Here is a 21,198-nt window from a genome sequence, read left to right as displayed (position 1 = left end):
GCTTGCAGAGAAGTGACATGTCAAGATTTATGGTGGTCAAGAGTTGGTTTCCTTTTTGGATATTGTTCTCAGTCACCAACTCATCTCTTTCCACCTCTATGAGAAACCTTGAGAATCCAGGATTTTTTCTTCAAGAATTAACAAGTATTTGGCCATAGTATTTTTTTGTCTTTTTGTAAAGTGAATCACTGTGGAGAAAACTACTTTATTTTTTCTCTAACCGGTTTGTGTGCACGTGTGTTGGGTTAATTTAGAAGGGAACTTTCATATTTCAACCTGTTAATAAGCTTTGCATCTTTACTGACTAAGTCTTGTTTTATCATAAAATGCATAATTTTGTTGTTTATTAACAAAACCTGGTTGATGGATGTTATTCTGAACTGGGTAAAACATTTAAACATATGTTGTGACCCGTGGAGAAGTGCAACTAGAGAAAGACAGTGCACGTATCCAGCCTTTGTCATAATAGATCCACCTGCAGCATGCTGATGATTGCAAACTAACAAGTCCTGATAAAGGTCCCTGGTAATAAGCCATAAAAAGCAGAACAATCGGTTTTTGGTAATCGCTTCAACAAAAGTTCTGGGAAGAAATGGGGCATTTTGGTTGCTTGCTGCAGTTCTAGCATTTTGTATCAGAATTTCCTAATTTTTTGAAGGTTACATATAATTTTGCTAGAGTATCTCACCAATCTGTCTACCATTCCTGAAGAGACTACAGTATAACTTCAAACTTAAATTAACAATCCATGCACATGGTGCCTTTCAGAATTGTTGGAGGAAGTAGACAAATAGGTAATTTGATTGTGATTCCAAAGCATTGAGAATTTTTTTTTCTCCATTCATAGAATGACAGGTACCTAAGTTTCTATCCTGAGCACTGTCTACAAGTCAATTGAAATTTCCTATAAATCCATTTACAGATCATCTATGAATGCAGCATTTGCCACACATTGGTACATTCCTCCCAATGCACCTATATCATGTTCAGCTTGGGCATGGATCGTCCAAGCTTTACAAATGGAATTCAAAACAGGTATATCCCTTAGGCTATTCTCAGATTACCTGTATGATCAGACCAACAATTACATGTGACATTTCTGAGAGTGACTAACCGTAAGATTAAATGCAAGAGAAGAGGGGTCAGGAAAATTTTTACACACAGCCTGAGGCTGTGGAATTCACTTACAGGGTTAGTCATTGAGGCTGTAATTATGCCAATTTTCACAATTAGATAGGACACTGACTACTAGCTCAACTACTACTTCTGCAGGACAGGAAAAGCTTATAATGGGATGTCTAGTTTGGCGATCCATGCAATGGCCTCCTGAGTTGCTGAGTGGAGAAATGAGGTACCTCCCGCAACAGATCTTAGTGAGGAGGTTGATATGATATGTTCCATGGTCTGGAACTCATGCCCAAATCACACTTCGGGTTATTCCTCTGACACTGCCTGGTTTATCTGAATGACCATAGAGACCCATACATAGAGTCTACAGTACAGAAAGGCATTCAGCCCAACTGGTCGATGCCGATGTTTATGTTCCACACGAGCCTCTTCCCACCTCTCTTCATCTAACCCGAACAACATATCCTATTACTTTCTCCCTCACTGCTTATCTAGTTTCCTCTTAAATGTATCTATGCTATTTATAAAGCAGAAACCAGAACTGTGCACATGGACTCCAAGTGTGATCTAATCAAGATTCAATACAAGTTTAACATAACTTCACTGCTTTTCAATTATATCCTTCTAGAAATGAATCCTAGTGCTTGGTTTGCCTTATGGTCTTACTAACCTGTGTCACTAATTTCAGTCATTTAAGATCTGTATCCCTAAATCCCTTTACTCCTCTACCCCACTTAGACTTGAATTATCTTGAGTATGTGGCCTCCTTATTCTACCAAAATGCACCACCTCATATTTATCTATATTGAAATTCATTTGCCAATTACATACACATTCTGCAAGTTTATTAACTTCTTGTATTTTTTCACAATACAAATAGTTTGACACTCATGTCTAGTAGCTCTACAATGTCAATATCCAACTCCTGTTGTAACTTCTATGGACAAGATCATGAAGCACAGAATGCCCTACAACTGCCAGCAATTTAAGGGTTAACCATGTAAAAGAAAGAACGAACTGCTTAGTTTTTTCATATCTGCATTTGTTTAAACCATAATTTAGAGCTCTGGCAAGTTTGGATGTTGCAGGATCAGTTAAATTCTACAAAGCGACCAATTAAACTGTAGTTTAAATTTTAAAACTAGCTGGTCCAGGGGGACAGGTGGGAGAGATAATGTTCATAGAAGCAAATTTTTTGCACATCGATTTGTGCAACAGTAGCCAACCAAACATATCTTCAAATCAATCTCACCAGTTGCTAATATCAAAAGGTACATGTGCCTGAGGCAAAGACTAGAGCCTGTCCACGGTCCAAGATATATTCCAACTCTTCAGCAGCTAGTTGATGGTTAAATGTATTTCAACTTCTGCATTCAAGGGAGACTTTCAAGAAGTGTCCAGGATAAAACTACAGCACTGCATGTCCTGCCAAGCTAAACTTCACCTTTTGGGCTCTTTGACAGAATGCCACTATCCTCCTGTCCACACCATGGGCACACCCCAATTTGTTCCATTATTTTCAAGTGCAAAGCTTTAGAAGCAGCTGATTTGCTTATTACAGTGAGACATTGCGTTCATTACCAAACTCAACGTAGGAGGGCAGGTTCGCAGAAGTTACCCTCCAGGTGACACTTCTACCAGCTGTCATCCCAAATCTCTGAAGTTTCCTTGTCTGCCAAAAGACAGAGCTCACCTTCAGCACAGTGGATGGAATTACATAGAACTGCTTGCAAATATTGTCAGTCACAATGTTTTAGACACCCAGGTAAAGCACCACAAACAAGACCTACTGTCAACCAACTGCTTAATCCAGACCCTCATGAACAGCTTTAGTAAGGAGACGTGGCTGCTGTGAAACCAACTCCCTTGGATAAGTCAGGTTGGAGCCCTCTCTCTTTGAAACCCATCATCTATTTGGCCACAGATCCAAATGTGACTTATTAATTGAGGATTTTTTTTTTAAAGATTATAAAACTCCTGCCGACAAAGAATTCACAAATAGAGTAGCAAACAAAGATCCTAAAACTCTGGCAACACCAAAGGCCATTTGGCCCAACAAAAATGCCCATTTTGTACCATGCTATGTTTCTGGGGTTCAATCCTTACCTATATGGAACAAATGGGTTAATTCATGACATTTTACTTTAGCAAAATATTTCAAGCTTTGACATTAACATTGCAAAACAACTTCATAGAATCATAGAGTGTCTACAGCAAAGAAGGAAGCCATTCGGCCTATCATGTCTGTGCCAGATCTCTGGAAGAACAACTCGCCGAGTCCCACGACCCAGCTTTTTCCCCACAGCCTTGCAAATCCTCTCTTCAGATAACTGTCAAATTTTCTTTTCAAGCCCTCAAATGAACCTGCCTCCACCAAAGTTTCAGGTACAGCATTCCAAATCCTAACCACTCGCTGTGTAAAAAAGCTTTTCCTCATGCCGCCTCTGGCTCTTTTGCCAATCACCTTAAATCGGTGTCCTTTGGTTCTGGATCCTTCAGGCAATGGGAACAATTTCTCCTTATCTAATCTTCCCAGACTTCATGATTTTGAACACCTCTATCAAATCTCTTCAACCTTCCCAAGGAGAACAGGCCCAGCTTCTCCAACCTATCCCATGTGACTGAAGTTCATCATCCCTGGAACCATTCTCAAGAATCTTTCCTGCACCCTCTCTAATGCCTTCACATCCTTCCTAAAGTGTGGCAGCCAGAACTGGGCACAATACTCCAGCTGAGGCCGAACCAATGTTTTATATCAGTTTATGTGCTGGGGCTTCAACTACTTTACATACTATATTAATGACTTGGATGAAGAGACAAAGAGTAACGTATCTAAGTTTGCTGACCATACAAAGCTCAGTGGAAAAGTAAGCTGCGGGGAAGACACAGAGGCTGCAAAGAGATATAAACCAGTTAAGTGAGTGGGCACAAGATGGCAAATGGAGTATAATGTAGGGAAGTGTGAAGTTGTTCACTTTGCTTGTAAAAATAGAAAAGCAGAATATTTTTTTTTTAAAGATGCGAAACTGGTAAGTGTTGATATTCAGGAGAGACTTGGGGGTACTCGTACAGGAGTGCACAGTTAACATGCAGGTGCAGCAGGCTATTAGGAAGGCAAATGGCATGTTGGCCTTTATTGCAAGGGGATTAGAGTACAGGTATAAAGAAGTCATACTAAAATTGTACAGGACTTTGGTGAGACCACACCTGGAATACTATGTGTAGTTTTGGTCTCCACATTTAAGAAAGGATATACTTGCACTGGAGACGGTGCAGGGAAGATTTACTAAATTGGTCCCTGGGATGAGGGGGTTGCCCCATGATGAGAGGCTGAGTAAATTGGGCCTACACTCTCTGGAGTTTAGAAGAGTAAGAGGCAATCTAATTGAGACATACAAGATTCTAAAAGGGCTCGATAGGGTAGAAGCTGAGAGATTGTTTACGCTGGTCGGGGAACCTAGAACGTGGGGGCATAGTCTCAGGATAAGGGGGCGATCAAACAGAACTGAGATGAGGAGAAATTACTCCACTCAAAGAGCTGTAAATCTTTGGAATTCTTTACCCCAGAGGGTTGTGGATGCTCCATCATTGAATACATTTTTGGTCTCGCAGGGACTCAAGGGATTAGAGGCCTGCAACCCGACCCCAACAGGACCCAATGACGTGCTGGGTTCAGGTCGGGTCAGGCCGGACACACACGGTAAGTGCTCTGCCTGTAAGTACTGAAATTTTAAAAACTTAACTGAGCTGGGAGTCCGGGACGAAACTGAGTCTGCGCAGTGAGCGACTGACGTCACAATGACATTATCGCACCTGCGCTGCAGCTTCGTAGACCTTCCCAGTCAGAAGGTAAGTGAAGGGATGGTCAGGCTCGGGTCGGGTTGAGTTCGGGTCGGGCTCAGGGCAAAATCGGAGGGACTCAGGCCAGGTCGGGCTTGGGTGGGTTCTTTTTTCCCCGACCTGAGCAGGCCTCTACAAGGGATATGGGGGCGAGCAGGAAAGTGGAATTGAAGCCCAAGATCAGCCATCATCGTATTGTATGGCGGAGCAGGCTTAAAGGGCCGTATGGTCTACTTCTGCTCCTACTTGTTTTGTTCTTCATCATAACTTTCTTGTTCTTGTACTCTATGCCCTATTTATAAAGCCAGGTTCGCTTATGCTTTATTCACCGCTTTCTCAACCTGCCTGGCAACATTCAATGATTTGTGCACATATACCCCCAGGTATCTCTTTAGGGAGTTAGGAGCCAAGTTAAAAAGTAGGACCTCAGAGGTAGTAATCTCAGGATTGCTACCAGTGCCACGTGATAGTCAGAGTAGAAATGAAAGAATAGTCAGGATGAATGCGTGGCTTGAGAGATGGTGCAGGAGGGAGGGGTTCAGATTTTTGGAACATTGGGACCGGTTCTGGGGGAGGTGGGACTATTACAAATTGGACGGTCTACACCTGGGCCGGACTGGAACCAATGTCCTTGGGGGTGCTTTTGCTAACGCTGTTGGGGAGGGTTTAAACTAATGTGGCAGGGGGTTGGGAACCAAATGAGGTCGTCAGTGGACAGTAAGGAGGTAGTAACTAAAGCCTGTAAGGAACTAGATAATTAAGTCAGCGTGACTAAGGGAAAGAGTAGGCAGGGAGATGATGATGAAAGCAAAGCGACTGGTGGTCTGAGGTGCATTTGTTTTAATGCAAGAAGTGCAGTAGGTAAGGCAGATGAACTTAGGGCTTGGATTAGTACATGGGAGTATGATGTTATTGCTGTTACTGAGACTTGGTTGAGGGAAGGGCATGATTGGCAACTAAATATCCCAGGATATCGATGTTTCAGCTGGGATAGAGAGGGAGGTAAAAGGGGTGGAGGAGTTGCATTACTGGTCAAAGAGGATATCACAGCTGTGCTGAAGGAAGACACTATGGAGGACTCGAGCTGTGAGGCAATATGGGCAGAACTCAGAAATAGGAAGGGTGCGGTAACAATGTTGGGGCTGTACTACAGGCCTCCCAACAGCGAGCGTGAGATAGAGGTACAAATATGTAAACAGATTATGGAAAGATGTAGGAGCAACAGGGTGGTGGTGATAGGAGATTTTAATTTTCCCAACATTGACTGGGATTCACTTAGTGTTAGAGGTCTAGATGGAACAGAATTTGTAAGGAGCATCCAGGAGGGTTTTTCTAGAGCAGTATGTAAATAGTCCAACTCGGGAAGGGGCCATACTGGACCAGGTGTTGGGGAATGAGCCCAGCCAGGTGGTTGAAGTTTCAGTAGGGGACTACTTTGGGAATAGTGATCACAATTCCGTAAGTTTTAGAATACTCATGGACAAAGACGAGAGTGGTCCTAAAGGAAGAGTGCTAAATTGGGGGAAGGCCAACTATACCAAAATTCGGCAGGAGCTGGTGAATGTAGATTGGGAGCAGCTGTTTGAAGGTAAATGCACATTTGATATGTGGGAGGCTTTTAAAGAGAGGTTGATTAGCGTGCAGGAGACATGTACCCGTGAAAATGAGAGATAGAAATGGCAAGATTAGGGAACCATGGATGACAGGTGAAATTGGGAGACTAGCTAAGAGGAAAAAGGAAGCATACATAAGGTCTAGGCGGCTGAAGAAAGCCGAAGCTTTGGAAGAATATCGGGAATGTAGGACCAATCTGAAACGAGGAATTAAGAGGGCTAAAAGGGGTCATGAAATATCTTTAGCAAACAGGGTTAAGGAAAATCCCAAAGCCTTTTATTCATATATAAGGAGCAAGAGGGTAACTAGAGAAAGGATTGGCCCACTCAAGGACAAAGGAGGAAAGTTATGCGTGGAGTCAGAGAAAATGGGCGAGATTCTAAACGAGTACTTTGCATCGGTATTCACCGAGGAGAGGGACATGACGGATGTTGAGGTTAGGGACAGATGTCTGATTACTCTAGGTCAAGTCGGCATAAGGAGGGAGGAAGTGTTGGGTATTCTAAAAGGCATTAAGGTGGACAAGTCCCCAGGTCCGGATGGGATCTATCCCAGGTTACTGAGGGAAGCGAGAGAGGAAATAGCTGGGGCCTTAACAGATATCTTTGCAGCATCCTTAAACACGGGTGAGGTCCCGGAGGACTGGAGAATTGCTAATGTTGTCCCCTTGTTTAAGAAGGGTAGCAGGGATAATCCAGATAATTATAGACCGGTGAGCCTGACATCAGTGGTAGGGAAGCTGCTGGAGAAGATACTGAGGGATAGGATCTATTCCCATTTGGAAGAAAATGGGCTTATCAGTGATAGGCAACATGGTTTTGTGCAGGGAAGGTCATGTCTTACCAACTTAATAGAATTCTTTGAGGAAGTGACAAAGTTGATTGATGAGGGAAGGGCTGTAGATGTCGTATACATGGACTTCAGTAAGGCGTTTGATAAGGTTCCCCATGGTAGGCTGATGGAGAAAGTGAAGTCGCATGGGGTCCAGGGTGCACTAGCTAGATGGATAAAGAACTGGCTGGGCAACAGGTGACAAAGAGTAGTAGAGGAAGGGAGTTTCTCAAAATGGAGACGTGTGACCAGTGGTGTTCCACAGGGATCCGTGCTGGGACCACTGTTGTTTGTGACATACATAAATGATTTGGAGGAAAGTATAGGTGGTCTGATTAGCAAGTTTGCAGATGACACTAAGATTGGTAGAGTAGCAGATAGTGAAGGGGACTGTCAGAGAATACAGCAGAATATAGATAGATTGGAGAGTTGGGCAGAGAAATGGCAGATGGAGTTCAATCAGGGTAAATGCGGGGTGATGCATTTTGGAAGATCCAATTCAAGAGTGAACTATACAGTAAATGGAAAAGTCCTGGGGAAAATTGATGTACAGAGAGATTTGGGTGTTCAGGTCCATTGTTCCCTGAAGGTGGCAACGCAGGTCAATAGAGTGGTCAAGAAGGCATACGGCATGCTTTCCTTCATCGGACGGGGTATTGAGTACAAGAGTTGGCAGGTCATGTTACAGTTGTATAGTACTTTGGTTCGGCCACATTTGGAATACTGCGTGCAGTTCTGGTCGCCACATTACCAAAAGGATGTGGATGCTTTGGAGAGGGTGCAGAGGAGGTTCACCAGGATGTTGCCTGGTATGGAGGGCGCTAGCTATGAAGAGAGGTTGAGTAGATTAGGATTATTTTCATTAGAAAGACGGAGGTTGAGGGGGGACCTGATTGAGGTGTACAAAATCATGAGAGGTATAGACAGGGTGGATAGCAAGAAGCTTTTTCCTCCAGAGTGGGGGATTCAAATACTAGGGGTCACGAGTTCAAAGTGAGAGGGGAAAAGTTTAGGGGGGATATGCGTGGAAAGTTCTTTACGCAGCGGGTGGTGGGTGCCTGGAACGCGTTGCCAGCGGAGGTGGTAGACGCGAACACGATAGCGTCTTTTAAGATGTATCTAGACAGATACATGCATGGGCAGGAAGCAAAGAGATACAGACCCTTAGAAAATAGGCGACATGTTTAGGTAGAGGATCTGGATCGGCGCAGGCTTGGAGGGCCGAAGGGCCTGTTCCTGTGCTGTAATTCTCTTTACACCCACTTCAGAACTGTACCCTTTAGTTTATATTGCCTCTCCTCATTTTTCCAAAATGAATCACTTCACACTTCTTTGCATTAAATTTCATCAACACTTGATCGCCTATTCCACCAGCTTGTCTATGTCCTCTTGAAGTTTAGCGCTAATCTCCACACAGTTCACAAAATTTCCATGTTTTGGGTCATCCACAAATTTTGAAGTTGTGCCCCAAGTGCCCATGTCTAGGTCATTAATATATATCAAGAAAAGCAGGGGTCCTAGCGCCTACCTTGGGGAACCCCACTATATACCTTCCTCCAGTCCAAAAATCAACCATTCAGCACTTCCTGTCATTCAGCCAATTTTGTATCCATGATACTGTCCCTGGGCTCTAACTTTGCTGACAAGCCTGTTATGTGCCACTATATCAAATGCTTTTCGAAAGTCCATGTACACCACATCAACCACATTACCTTCATGAACCTTCTCTGTTGCCTCATCAACAAATTCAAGCAAGTTAATTAAACACCATTTGCCCTTAACAAATCTGTGCTGGCTTTCCTTGATTAATCCATATTTGTCCAAATGCTTGTTAATTTAGTTAAACTGACTGGCTTATAGTTGCACCAGTGTCCTTACACCCTTTTCTGAACAAAGGTGTAACATTTGCAATTCTCCAGTCCACTGGTACCACCCCTGTATCCAAGGCGGATTCGAAGATTATGGATAGTGCCTCTGCAATTTCCATCCATGCTTCTCTCCGTATCCTTGGAGGCATCCCATCCGGTCCTAGTGACATCAACTTTTAGTACAGACAGCCTATCTCGTGCCTCCTCTATCAATTTTTAACCCATCCAGCATCTCAACTGCCCCCTCTTTCACTATGACTTGGGCAGCATCTTCCTCCTCCGTAAAGACAGATGCAACATACTCATTTAGTACATTAGCCATGTTCCCTCACTCCATGCGTAAATTTTTACCACCCTTCTGTCTTTTAGGATCCCTTTTCTGTTAGCTGCTAGTCTTGTCTCGTAATGTCTCTTTGCTGCTCTTATTTGCTTTTTCACTTCCCCTCTGAACCTTCTATATTCAGCATGGCTCTCAATTGTATTATCCACCTGACATCTGTTATATGCACTCTTTTTCTCCTTCACCTCACTGTCTTCATCCAGGAAGCTCTGGGATCTGTGTGCTCTACCTTTTCCCCTCGTAAGAATGTGCCTTGACTATACCCGTATTATCTCCTCTCTAAAGGCAGCCAGTTGTTCAGTTACAGTCTTGCCTGCCAATCTGATTCCAATTTATTTGGGGCAGATCCATTCTCACTCCATTGAAGTTGGCCCGCCCACAATTAATTATTTTTACTCTGGATTGCCCCTTGCCCTTTTCCATAGCCCACCTAAACCTTGAGATGGTCACTGCCCCTTAAATGCTCCCCTACTGCCACTTGATTCACTTAACCCACCTCATTCCCTGGAACCAGATTCAGCAGTGCCTCCTTCCTCATTGGACTGAAAACATACTGATGTAGAAAATTCTCCTGAGCACACTCTAGAAACTCTTACTCTTCTCCGTCCTTTACACTCTAATTATCCTAATATAGACAGTGATAATAAAAATTCCCCCATTATAACTCCTCTAATTCTTGCACCTCTCTAAATTTCTTTCAAATCTGTTCCTCTATATCTTTCCCACTAGTTGGTGGTCTATAGAATACACCTAGAAATATAATGGTACTTTTGTTCTTTTAGCTCTTACCAAATGGATTCTATCCTTGATCCCTCTGGGATATCCTCCCTCTCTCCCCAGCACAGTAATGTTCTCCTTTGTCAACATTGCTGCCCCCTCCTCCTGTCTTTCCTTCCCCATCTTTCCTGAACACCATGTATCCAGCAATATTTAGTACCCAGACCTGCCCTTTTGAGCGAGGTCTCTGTTATTGCCACATCATATTTCCACGAGGCTATCTGTGCCTGCAGTTCACCAACCTTATTTACCACCGCTCCATGAAGTCATATACGTGCACATTAAACCTAACCGAGACCTTATTACATTCCCTCTATACTCTGACCCCTCCAGTGCTATCTGTCTCTCCCAATTCTCTGTGCATCTGTGTTTACTCCAATATTGCCTTCTGGTTCCCACATGTCTGTCATGTTCGTTCAAACCCTCTCCAACAGCACGAGCAAATCACCCACAAGGACATTGGTCCCAGCTCTGTTGAGGTGCAACCCACCGCCCTCTACAGGACCCATCTACCCCAGAACTGGTCCCAATGTCCCAGGAATCTAAAGCCCTCCCCACTGCACCATCACTCCAGCCACGCATTCAGCTGCTCTATCCTCCTATTTCTATTCACACTGCCGTGTGGTACTAGGAGTAATCTGGAGATTACTACCTTTGAGGTCTTGCTTGCTAGTTTCTTTCCTAGCTCCCTAAATTCTGCCTGCAGGACCTCATCCCTCTTTCTACCCATGTCCTTGGTACTGGTATGGACCATGACAATAGGCTGTACATCCTCCCCCCTTCAGAATGCTCTGCAGCTGCTCAATGATATCCTTGACACTGGCATCAGGGAGCAAAAATACCATCCGGGATTTATGTCCGCAGCCACAGAAACACCTAGCTATTGAGTCCCCTGTCACTTTTGCCTGTTCAATCTTCCTCCTGCCCTCCTGTACAGCTGAGTTAGCACTAGTGCCATAGACTAGACTCTGTTTACACACCCCAGAGGCACCACTCTCAACAGTATTCAGAACAAAATACTGGTTGGTGAGTGAGATGCTCTCGGGTCAATTCCTGCACTACCTGCCGAATCATTTTTGACTGTCTGGCAGTCACCCATTCCCCCTCTCCTTTGCATATCCTTAAGCAGCAGGATGACCACATATATAAAATCGACAAAAGTACTATCCACCAAAATCTGAGCCTTGCAGATGCTTCCTTGTGAGGCCAGTTGCTGCTCAAGGTTTGAAACCCGGAGCTCAAGTTGTTGCAGCTGACTAAACTTCCTGCACATGTGGCTGTGCAGGCCATGACAAGTGTCCTGGAGTTCCCACATGGAACAGGCTACGCACTCCACTAGTCGAAGCTGCCCTGCCATGCCTCTATCTATTAAACTACTTAAATAAAAGAAAAAAGACTCACTGGCTACTCATCAATCAGCTGCTTTCTTTATGCTGACTTTGCCTTATTCTGTAGGGAGATTAACAGATTCTTTTTACTCAAGTATTATCTAAAAACCTTTGATAAAAGACTTGCTCCAATTCTATCTGGTCCATGAAAGGACCCATGACATGACCCATTTCAATAAAGTGGTATTTCCCCAACATTCCAGGTTAAAACAATTAGGTGCATATATTTCATAAACTCACCTCTGGTTGCATTTACAATGCCCCCTCTAACAAAAGCTTTTACTTTGCTGGAGTCAGCTCCCTCAAAGGAGGCCAAAAATTCTTCATATATTTCAGCAGCTGCCTTCTCATCTTCCTGAAAGGAAGTATTTAACATTAGTCTCATGCATTTGTAAACAAGTGTTCCACAAAAAATGCATTTAAGATCATTTTGTCGATAAGAGGCTTACACTAATTGTCCCATTGGTTTGAATATTGGCACTTAGTGGTGAGTTAGAGAATTCTTTATATACACGCTGTTATGCAGACCTCCAACTGCCAAGAATGAGGCATATTAATTTTGCCATATGAACATTGATTTTTAATTGCTGCTGGAGTGAAGAAATGACTTGTTAAAGAGATCACCAGACATTTGGGCTGGAAAGACATTTGCCTAAGGAATGCTGCTTGTGGAGACAAAGGACTATTCCCTGATCCAATTAACCCAAATGGATTTTGATCACCAGACACTGAAAGTGTAAAGAGGCACATTCCAGGGCCTGCTAAGATAATACAATCCACAAACCTCGCAGGAGACTGTTCCAAATAAGGAACTAGTCACATGACTAACGTGCGAGGCAACCTGCGGCTTTTTGAATTGTGCCACACAGAAAGGAACAGAAGGCAGTTTTGCAACTGAAGCTGAAATAAGCAAGCCTCTCTCCAGGCTTTCTCCTAAGCCACCAGACCCACGGAAGACATGTACACCTTGAGAGAGAAAAGACTCTGACATCGAAACAAGTTGAAGTGTCAACCGGGCCCCAATGAATAGCAGGACTTACCAGCAACCAAAGACTCCACGTTGAACTCAAAGGACAGTAAATTACTAACAGATATTGTCTCAAACATTTCCCCTTTATTCTTTCTACTTTTTCTGTCTCTACCTGCGCGTGCGTTTATCGCACATGCATGCTAGCGTGGTCGTGTCACATATTCGCAGTTATTAACCGGATTAGAATTTATGATTAATAAACTTCTACCTTTCTTGTTTAAATCTAAGGAAACCTGTGATTTCTTTGCCTTACAATTGGAGCAGTGAATAAGGATTCACTGAAGGGGGAGCTAAAACGTGTTTATAAAATTAAACCCTGCTATGGTTAAACCAGACAAAGGTTGAGGGGGAACCCCCTCGACCCCTTCTCACCTGCTCATAAAAATTTGAGGGCTAGCGTCCTGGATTTGACCCACAGACAAACGAGAAATTGGAAGTGGGAAGTCAAACTGATCCCAAACAAAAAGAGAAAAGATTTCAATACAGGTTTTCTTGCCGTTGTGCGCGCTACAATACTAACATGTCTGCGACTGAAGCTAGTAGCTCCCCAAGCCAGGGTGAAGTAACTTGGGATAAGTTAAAAGCACTGTCCATGGAGGAGTTGAGAAAAATGGCTGAGCAGTGTGGGATCACTGTACGTGGCAAGGCTAGGAAGTCTGAACTCCTAAGGCTAGAGGCTGTTAGGTGGAATGACTGAAACAATCACTCGACACCTCAGGTCTGTAGTTCAAAACGTCAAGCAGTCCTTATTTTTACACCGGTGGGGAGATAACCTCGGCAAGTCAAGCCACGAGGCTTCTCCACCGAGACAAAAGAGCCATGTGATATTTATACCTCACATTACATCATGATGAATCATTTCAAACTTATCCAATCACAGTTAAAAACACATACACAGTGGTTTTCAACTTCTCCAATCGCAGCCAAGGCATGTACACTTGGGCTCTGCCCATGCTACTGATTGTTATCAACCCTACTGCTAACATTTTCATTTAAGCAGCTCGAAACTTTCAAAGTTTAAATGTCCCCTTTCAGTCCCCCCTCTTGGTACTTGGCGTAAGCCCAAGTTAACCAATTACTAACACTCGGCTCTACATTTTCCCCCTGTCCTACTCCTGCTCGTCCCATGTCCCCTGCCCCACTGTGGTGATCAGTCACTTGGTTTGGGGGACTCGGTGCTGCCCTTCACATAATCACCAAGTTCCCAGATAGTAACCACTGCTGCTCTTGTAACATAATCCTTGCCTTTCGCTTGTTTGCTCATGTTTTATACATTCTACATGTGGTAGTTGCCCATGCTAACGCTAGAACGAGCTGTATCATGACTAATACATGGGTTATTATCCAAATCCATGGGTGGATGTTAACGTTCATCCCCCAATTCCATAGTTGCTCATACCATGTTTGCGCTTGCAAGTCAGTTTCTATATTGGATCCTAAATCAGTGAGCTCTTGCCTTATTACATGATATTGTTTTATTACCCTTTATGTATTGCCTGAGGTTCTGCAAGCTTTCAGGTAAGTGGGGAATTGGTGCTCCTATGGGCTCCTCATACTGGCTTAGGTCTTCCCCAAGCTGGTCTGTGACATTGATGGTAACCTGATCTCATGGCTTTACATACACCATTCGGGCATGGCCGATGATGACAAAGACCTGTGGCTTAAAGCAAAAGTCTGGCATGGCGATGTTACAGATGAGGCCTGCATACTGGTACTCTACTTCGGTGGTGGTGACACAATACTCTCCTTGACCTCTATAAGCCAAATGGGTATAATGGTGGTCTACGTGAGATATTCCTAGCATGCAGCCTTCGGTTTTGTTGTAGCCACATTCGTCCTTTGTACCCGTACCCATGGGGTGTGGACATATGGTGATACTCCCCTTTCGGCAGCACCCACTCAAAGATTATCCTCTTACCGCTCCATTCTTCTGGACAGCATACGCATCTATGGGGTAATATCTGAGGTACTTGTCGCCTCGGATCAGGCCAATGCTTTCGACCCGATACTGGGGATCTGGGTGCGCATTTTGTGTGAGTACCAGGATCATAAGTACCATCCCCACCATCTGCATGACCTCCACCATGCACTCTTGGACCATCGGGTAGACCCTGGTCATTCCTTTCAGGGTACAGGCACCTATTAAATCCGGACTTTGGGCTAAATTATGGAGGTATGAGCAGTTAATCCAGTCCGGTACCTCCCCCTGTTGCATTTGTGCCAAACTGTGCCATACTCGACCCGTCACCCATTGACCATAGGCATGACAATTCCCCGTTTGATCCCATCTTTAGCGTCTTGGTATTCCCTATCGTTTAACTGATTAATTGTATGCGCACGGCTTTCTAGAACTTGTATTCCCTGCAGCAAACTTGTATATATAGTCCCTTCCTGAGCAGCCTGGTTACTTCTCCGCATCAGTCCCTGTAAAACCCCCACCCCCCCTTAATCGTTCCATCTCTGATTGTACCAGCTGTATGTCAAGGGTATTTATCAGGGAACTCCCCGTGTTTACCCCAGTTACTATATCATTGACTATGCCTCTCTTGTTGCAATGGAATACTGCATGTCCTCTGAAGTGCATGGCACCAGCTGCATCAGCTGCTTGCTTTATCATAACATTCATCAGGTACAACCATACTAAATGCGTAAAAGTCTTACAATATTCGGGCAACTGTAACATGGTAAGGTTAACTATGATTGGTACAATTTCATGTCTTACATTATCATACAATTGTTCACCTTCCACAAATAATACTAGTCCATTATCGTTAGAGTCATAGAGATACAGCACTGAAACAAGCCCTTCGGCGCACCAAGTCTGTGCCGACCAACAACCACCCATTTATACTAATACTACATTAATACCATATTCCCTACCACATCCCCACCACCTACCTACACTAAGGGCAATTTACGATGGCCAATTTACCTATCAACCTGCAAGTCTTTGGCTGTGGGAGGAAACCAGAGCACCCGGCGGAAACCCACGCAGTCACAGGGAGAACTTGCAAACTCCGCACAGGCAGTACCCAGAACTGAACCCGGGTCGCTGGAGCTATGAGGCTGCGGTGCTAACCACTGCGCCACTGAGCCATTCTCCGTAGTCGTGTACGGACTCACCTTTGTTCTGGGTTATCCCTATTATCAATCCCCAATTCACTGCTACCCGTCCCATTACTTGGGTTATCTCGTCCTTAAAGCCATCATAATCTTGATCTTGTTGGGCAGTGGTGGCGCAATCGCATTACACCAGGTCCCATCCTGGTATATGCCTGGTAATTCCCACCACTTGGCCTTGGATATTTTGGCCCTCACTAACCCGGCCACATCCCTGTTGTGACACATACACATTTCTCTCATCTTCTGCCAAAACAACCCATTATTCTGTCGGGGTTTCAGGTCGGCTAACATTTGCAACAATTTTAATTTATCACTGGGCGTAAATGATACATACGTCATCTTAATTTGATCCGCTACCGCAGGGAGGAGAGGCGGTCCGACTACTGCTGGTGCACCTGACATAAATTTTACTTTGACAGGGGCCATAAGCTCTGGTTTTTGTGGTCCCTTACCATTGGGTGGGGTTTCGTGGGGGGTGGCGCGGACGGGGACTGTTGACCCCCGTTTCCCCATTGGTCCCTGTTCTCGTCTGGGCCATATTGTCCGGCCTCCCAGTCTGATGCCCCCCAGTCCATGTCATCGTCAGTTGTATCTGGCGCGGTTGACTTAACAGGTGCCAGCCATTGCTTCCTTCCCTTGCATTTCCCTTTATTGTTATTCACTTGTTGGCATAATTTCCGACATGCGTGCATTATCAATATGAATGCTTTCCATTCCTTTTGTTTCTTTTCTGCATTCCATCAACGTTTTTGTTCTGCTGGTGAATTGTTTAGTTTCCAATCTTGCCCAATCACCTTTGCAATTACTTTCTAGTTTTTAATCACCTAGGTACCTTACAAGGGACCCCTCCAGTCCCCAATCGAGCTCTATGTTTTCCTTTTTACCCGTGGCCATCCTTAAACTTACTGGGTTAGTCGTTGTCAGCGGTACATCCCTTTTATGTTCCCTCCCGGGGTGGGACCATTACTTTCAACTAATACCAGACACGTGTTATATACTATTACTCAAAACAACCGTGAATGTTTCACCCAATGGTTGGCGCTTGACCAGACCTGCAGATTCGGATACTCAGGTGGCGGACACGGAACGGTTTCTACGTCGTCCTAACTTAGTGTGGTAATTTAAATGTACTCACATGGTGACTCAGCTTTCTCCAATCCGTGTCCCCCATCCATCTGTATCCTGCTGACTACGCCAATTGTTAGGTGGAATGACTGAAATAATCACTCGACATCTCAGGTCTGTAGTTCAATCACCAAGCAGTCTGTATTTTTAGACCGGTGGGAAGACAAGCTCTGCTAGTCAAGCCACGAGGTTTCTCCACCGAGACAAAGAGCCATGCGATATTTATGCCTCTCATTGCATCATGATGCATCATTTCAAACATCCAATCATATTTAAAAACACACAGTGGTTTTCAACTTCTCCAATTGCAGCCAAGGCACGTACACTTGGGTTCCACCCATACTGATTGTTATTAATCCTACTGCTAACTTCTTTGTTTAAACAGCTCGAAATTTACAATGTTTAAATGTCCCCCTTCAAGGACAACCATTTTTCCCTTGAATCTGAAGCAGAAACAGGGTTAGAAGCAGACTCCGACAGGGTATTGCTAGCCAAGATACAATTGGAACACAAGAAACTTGAATTTGAAGAAAGAAAAAGAGACAGGAGAAAGAGAGGAAGAGGTAGGAGAGAAAGAGAAAGAGCCTTCCAGAAGGAAGGTGGAGAGCAGAGAGAAAGAGAAAGAACCTTCCAGAAAGAATGCAAAGAAAGGGAGCTGAGGCGACTCAAGTTAACTAGGGGGCGACAGAGTAACCCCAGTGAAAGCATGGCCAATATGGAGGAGCGTAATTCAGGGCTGGGTGCAGGATTGTTAAAACTTTCCCAACTGATCCCAAAATTCAATGAGGGAGATGTGGAAGCATTTTTTGTGTCTTTTGAAAAACTGACAAGGCAGTTAAAGCGGACAGCTGAGGCTTGGACTCTCCTGCTACAAAGTAAGCTAACCAGAAAAGCCCACGAGCTTTATTCCATGTTGCCAGATGAGAGTTCATCAGATGATGAACTGACAAAAAATGCTATTCTTGGGCATGAGTTAGTACCCGAAGCCTAGCACCAAAAGTTTAGAACCCTCAAGAAACAAGCTGATCAAACTTACCTGGAGTTTGAGAGAAGTAAGCAGCTGGCTTTTGATCAGTGGCTGAGGGCTCTTAAAGTACAGCTCAGCTATGAAAATCTCAGAAGTAATTTTGTTAGAGGACCTTAAAAACTTTCTCCCACTCTCCATAAAGACACACGTAGAGGAACAAAGGGCTCATAGAGCCCAGCATGCAGCAGTTCTGGCTGATGAATTTGCTCTCATTTGTAAGGCAGTTTCCCATGGGAAAACCTTTCCTAATCACCCCCACAAATCCGAAAAGGACGAAGAGTGGGAAGGTGATAGAAGCGCAAGCAGTTCTGGGAGGGAAAGAAAAGCAGGAGACACAGCGGGCCCTCCTCCAGCCGAGAAGGATAGTGCTGGAAGCAGAAGTGAGACCCGTAGACCTGCGTGCTTCCATTGTAATAAAGCAGGGTATCTAATCGCTGATTGCTGGAAACTAATGGGAAAACCTGTAGGGTTAATCAGGGCACACCTGCTCAGTGAAGACAGGAACCTGATGGAAAGCACAGCAGAACAAGCTGTGGCTTTAACTGAAGTAAGAGACTGACCCAGGAAATCTACCGCTGCAAGTGCAGGAAAATTTAATAGGATTCTTGAAGGTTATCAGGATTTTGTGTCTGAAGGGAAAGTAACCCCCATACCTCTCCAGTGGGGCAAGCAAGCCCATAGTAATTCTCTGGGACACAGGGGCCAACAGATCCCTTTAACTGGGAAAAGGCCTGACCCTCCCCCAAGAGTGTGCAGTGAACACCAGAATGGTGGTGAATGGTATTGGAGGGCAGCGTATACCAGTACATTTAGACCGGGTACACTTGGAGTCCGACCTAGTTTCAGGACCGGTGACTTTAGGGATTGTCTCTAGTTTGCTTGTGGATGGGGTCGACCTGCTCTTAGGGAATGATCTGGTGGGGATTAAGGTGGTAGTCCCCCCAGTAGTAAAAAGAAAGACCGCAGGAGGACAGAGAGATAAGGCAGTGGCAGGAGACAGTCCCCTGCAGTTTCCCAGAATGTGTAATGACTCAGGCCATGATCAAACCAGCTCCCCCAGAGACGATGAACTGGCACTGCAGGCAGATGACCATGAGGTCTGTCTATCTGAGACTTTCTTTGGAAAGTCAGCAGACCCAGGGAATGAGTTAAATGGATTTTCCCTAGCTGAGGCTCAGCAAACTGACCCAGTATTGAGAGAGTTAGGACAGGTTGCCCAGTCTGAAATTGAAGCAGAGGGAGTCCCTGATTGCTACTATTTAAAGAATGAGGTACTGATGAGGAAGTCCAGTTCTTTTCACAGACCTGAGAGCAAGGAGTAGACAGTGGTTCACCAGTTAGTGGTACTGCAGAGGTACTGGAAAGAAATAGTATGAATGGCCCAAGAGATTGCAGTGACTGTACATGTCGGTATACGAGAAACCAAAGCCCGCATAAGACAGCAGTTTGACTGGCCAAAACCCAACGATGTGGTGGAGTACTGTAGGAGTTGCCAAATGCACCAGGTTGAGGGGAAACCCCAACCTACAGTAAAATCTGCACCCTTAAGTCCTGTATTGGTGTTTGGACGACCCTCCAGCAGAGGACTGGTGAACTGTAAGGGACCCCTGCCGAGAACAGAAGGGGAGCGGTAGGCACAAGGCTAGCAACAGGTTAGAAAGGAATGGCGAAAAAGGGACCAAGAGGGCAGATTAAAGGAAGAACCCCGGATGAAAACCCCTACTGTCCGGTCAGCCAACCCGGAAATATTTGAAAAGTTAGACCCCACATCCTCCTATATAAATGAAGACACTAGAAGCATCACACCAGAGTTGCTAAGAGCATTTACAGGAGCCTGCAGAGACAAAGAAAGTCCTCAAGAGGACAGAGAAACCATGAGGGTGATGCCTCACATCGAAGTGCAGCAGGAGTGTCCCAGAGGGCAAAGGGAAGTTTAGCAAAAAATCCTCCCCGACAGTCAGGAAACCAGCCATCCCGAGGCGAAAAGCCCTTGCATGATTCATCAAAGCACTGAGAGTTGAGAGCGGAACAGCCCACTGCTGCCACCCCTGAGAAGAACTCCAACCTAGGGCTAGCTAAACCTAACCCTCCCCCTACACACCTCAACAAGAACAAAGACACCTTAGGCAGTCATGGAAATGTGCAAACTGGAAAAACTTCCTCAAAAACATGTTTATTCGGATGCCAAAAAAGGGTCATTTGAAGCAGCACTGCTACCAAGAAAAGACAGGCTGTAACAATTGTTAGGGTTCTGAATGAATGAGAGAGGTGCATGTGTGTTTTCTTGTTCTCATCTCTCTAGTCTCTTTTAACGAAATGCTCTCTTTAAAAAAAAAATCGCATTTCATTCCGCTGGATTTGGGAGTGTCATGCAGAACCCCAACTGCCAAGAATGAGGCATATTAATTTTGCAATATGAACGTTGATTTTTAATTGCTGCTGGAGTGAAGAAATGACTTGTTAAAGAGATCACCAGACATTTGGGCTGGAAGGACATTTGCATACTAAGAGACGCTGCTTGTGGAGACAAAGGACTATTCCCTGATCCAATTAACCCAAATGGATTTTGATCACGACATTGAAGGTATGTAGAGGCACATTCCAGGGCCTGCTAATTTAATACAATCCACAAGCATCACAGGAGAGACTTCCAAATAAGGAGCTAGTCACATGACTAACCAGCTGGACAACCTGGGGTTTTTTGAATTGTGCCACACAGAAAGGAACAGAAGGCAGTTTTGCAACTGAAGCTGGAACAAGCAAGCCTCTCTCCTGGCTATCTCCCTCACCCTCTCCCAAGCTACCGGACTCACAGAAGACACATACATCTCAAGAGAGAGAGAAAAGACTCCGGCATCAAAACAAGTTGAAGCATGAACTGCGCCCCAACGAATAGCAGGTCTTACTTGCAACCAAAGACTCTACATTGAACTCAAAGGACAGTAAATAACTAACAGTTCTGATGAAAGGTCACAGACCTGAAACGTTAACTCTGCTGCTCTCTCCACAGATGCTGCCAGACATGCTGAGTATTTCCAGCATTTCTTGTTTTTATTTCAGATTTCCAGCATCTGCAGTATTTTGCTTTTATTATAACAAACAGATTT

At 44.5% G+C, this 21,198-nt stretch overlaps 1 protein-coding gene across 2 annotated transcripts in view; it reads right to left on the bottom strand.

Moving 5' to 3' along the window:
* u2surp (U2 snRNP-associated SURP domain containing) overlaps window positions 1-21,198 on the bottom strand; it is a 105,407-nt gene that overhangs the window by 60,167 nt on the left and 24,042 nt on the right. For both annotated transcript variants that reach the window (XM_068042589.1, XM_068042590.1), the window contains exon 4: window positions 12,027-12,141. In XM_068042589.1, the coding sequence (XP_067898690.1) occupies window positions 12,027-12,141 (115 nt within the window). The remainder of the gene's footprint in view (window positions 1-12,026; window positions 12,142-21,198) is intronic.

The sequence above is a fragment of the Heterodontus francisci genome, chromosome 11, assembly GCF_036365525.1.
Source record: "Heterodontus francisci isolate sHetFra1 chromosome 11, sHetFra1.hap1, whole genome shotgun sequence".
Classification (NCBI taxonomy): Eukaryota; Metazoa; Chordata; class Chondrichthyes; order Heterodontiformes; family Heterodontidae; genus Heterodontus; species Heterodontus francisci.
This window is presented reverse-complemented; position numbering and strand designations above follow the sequence as displayed.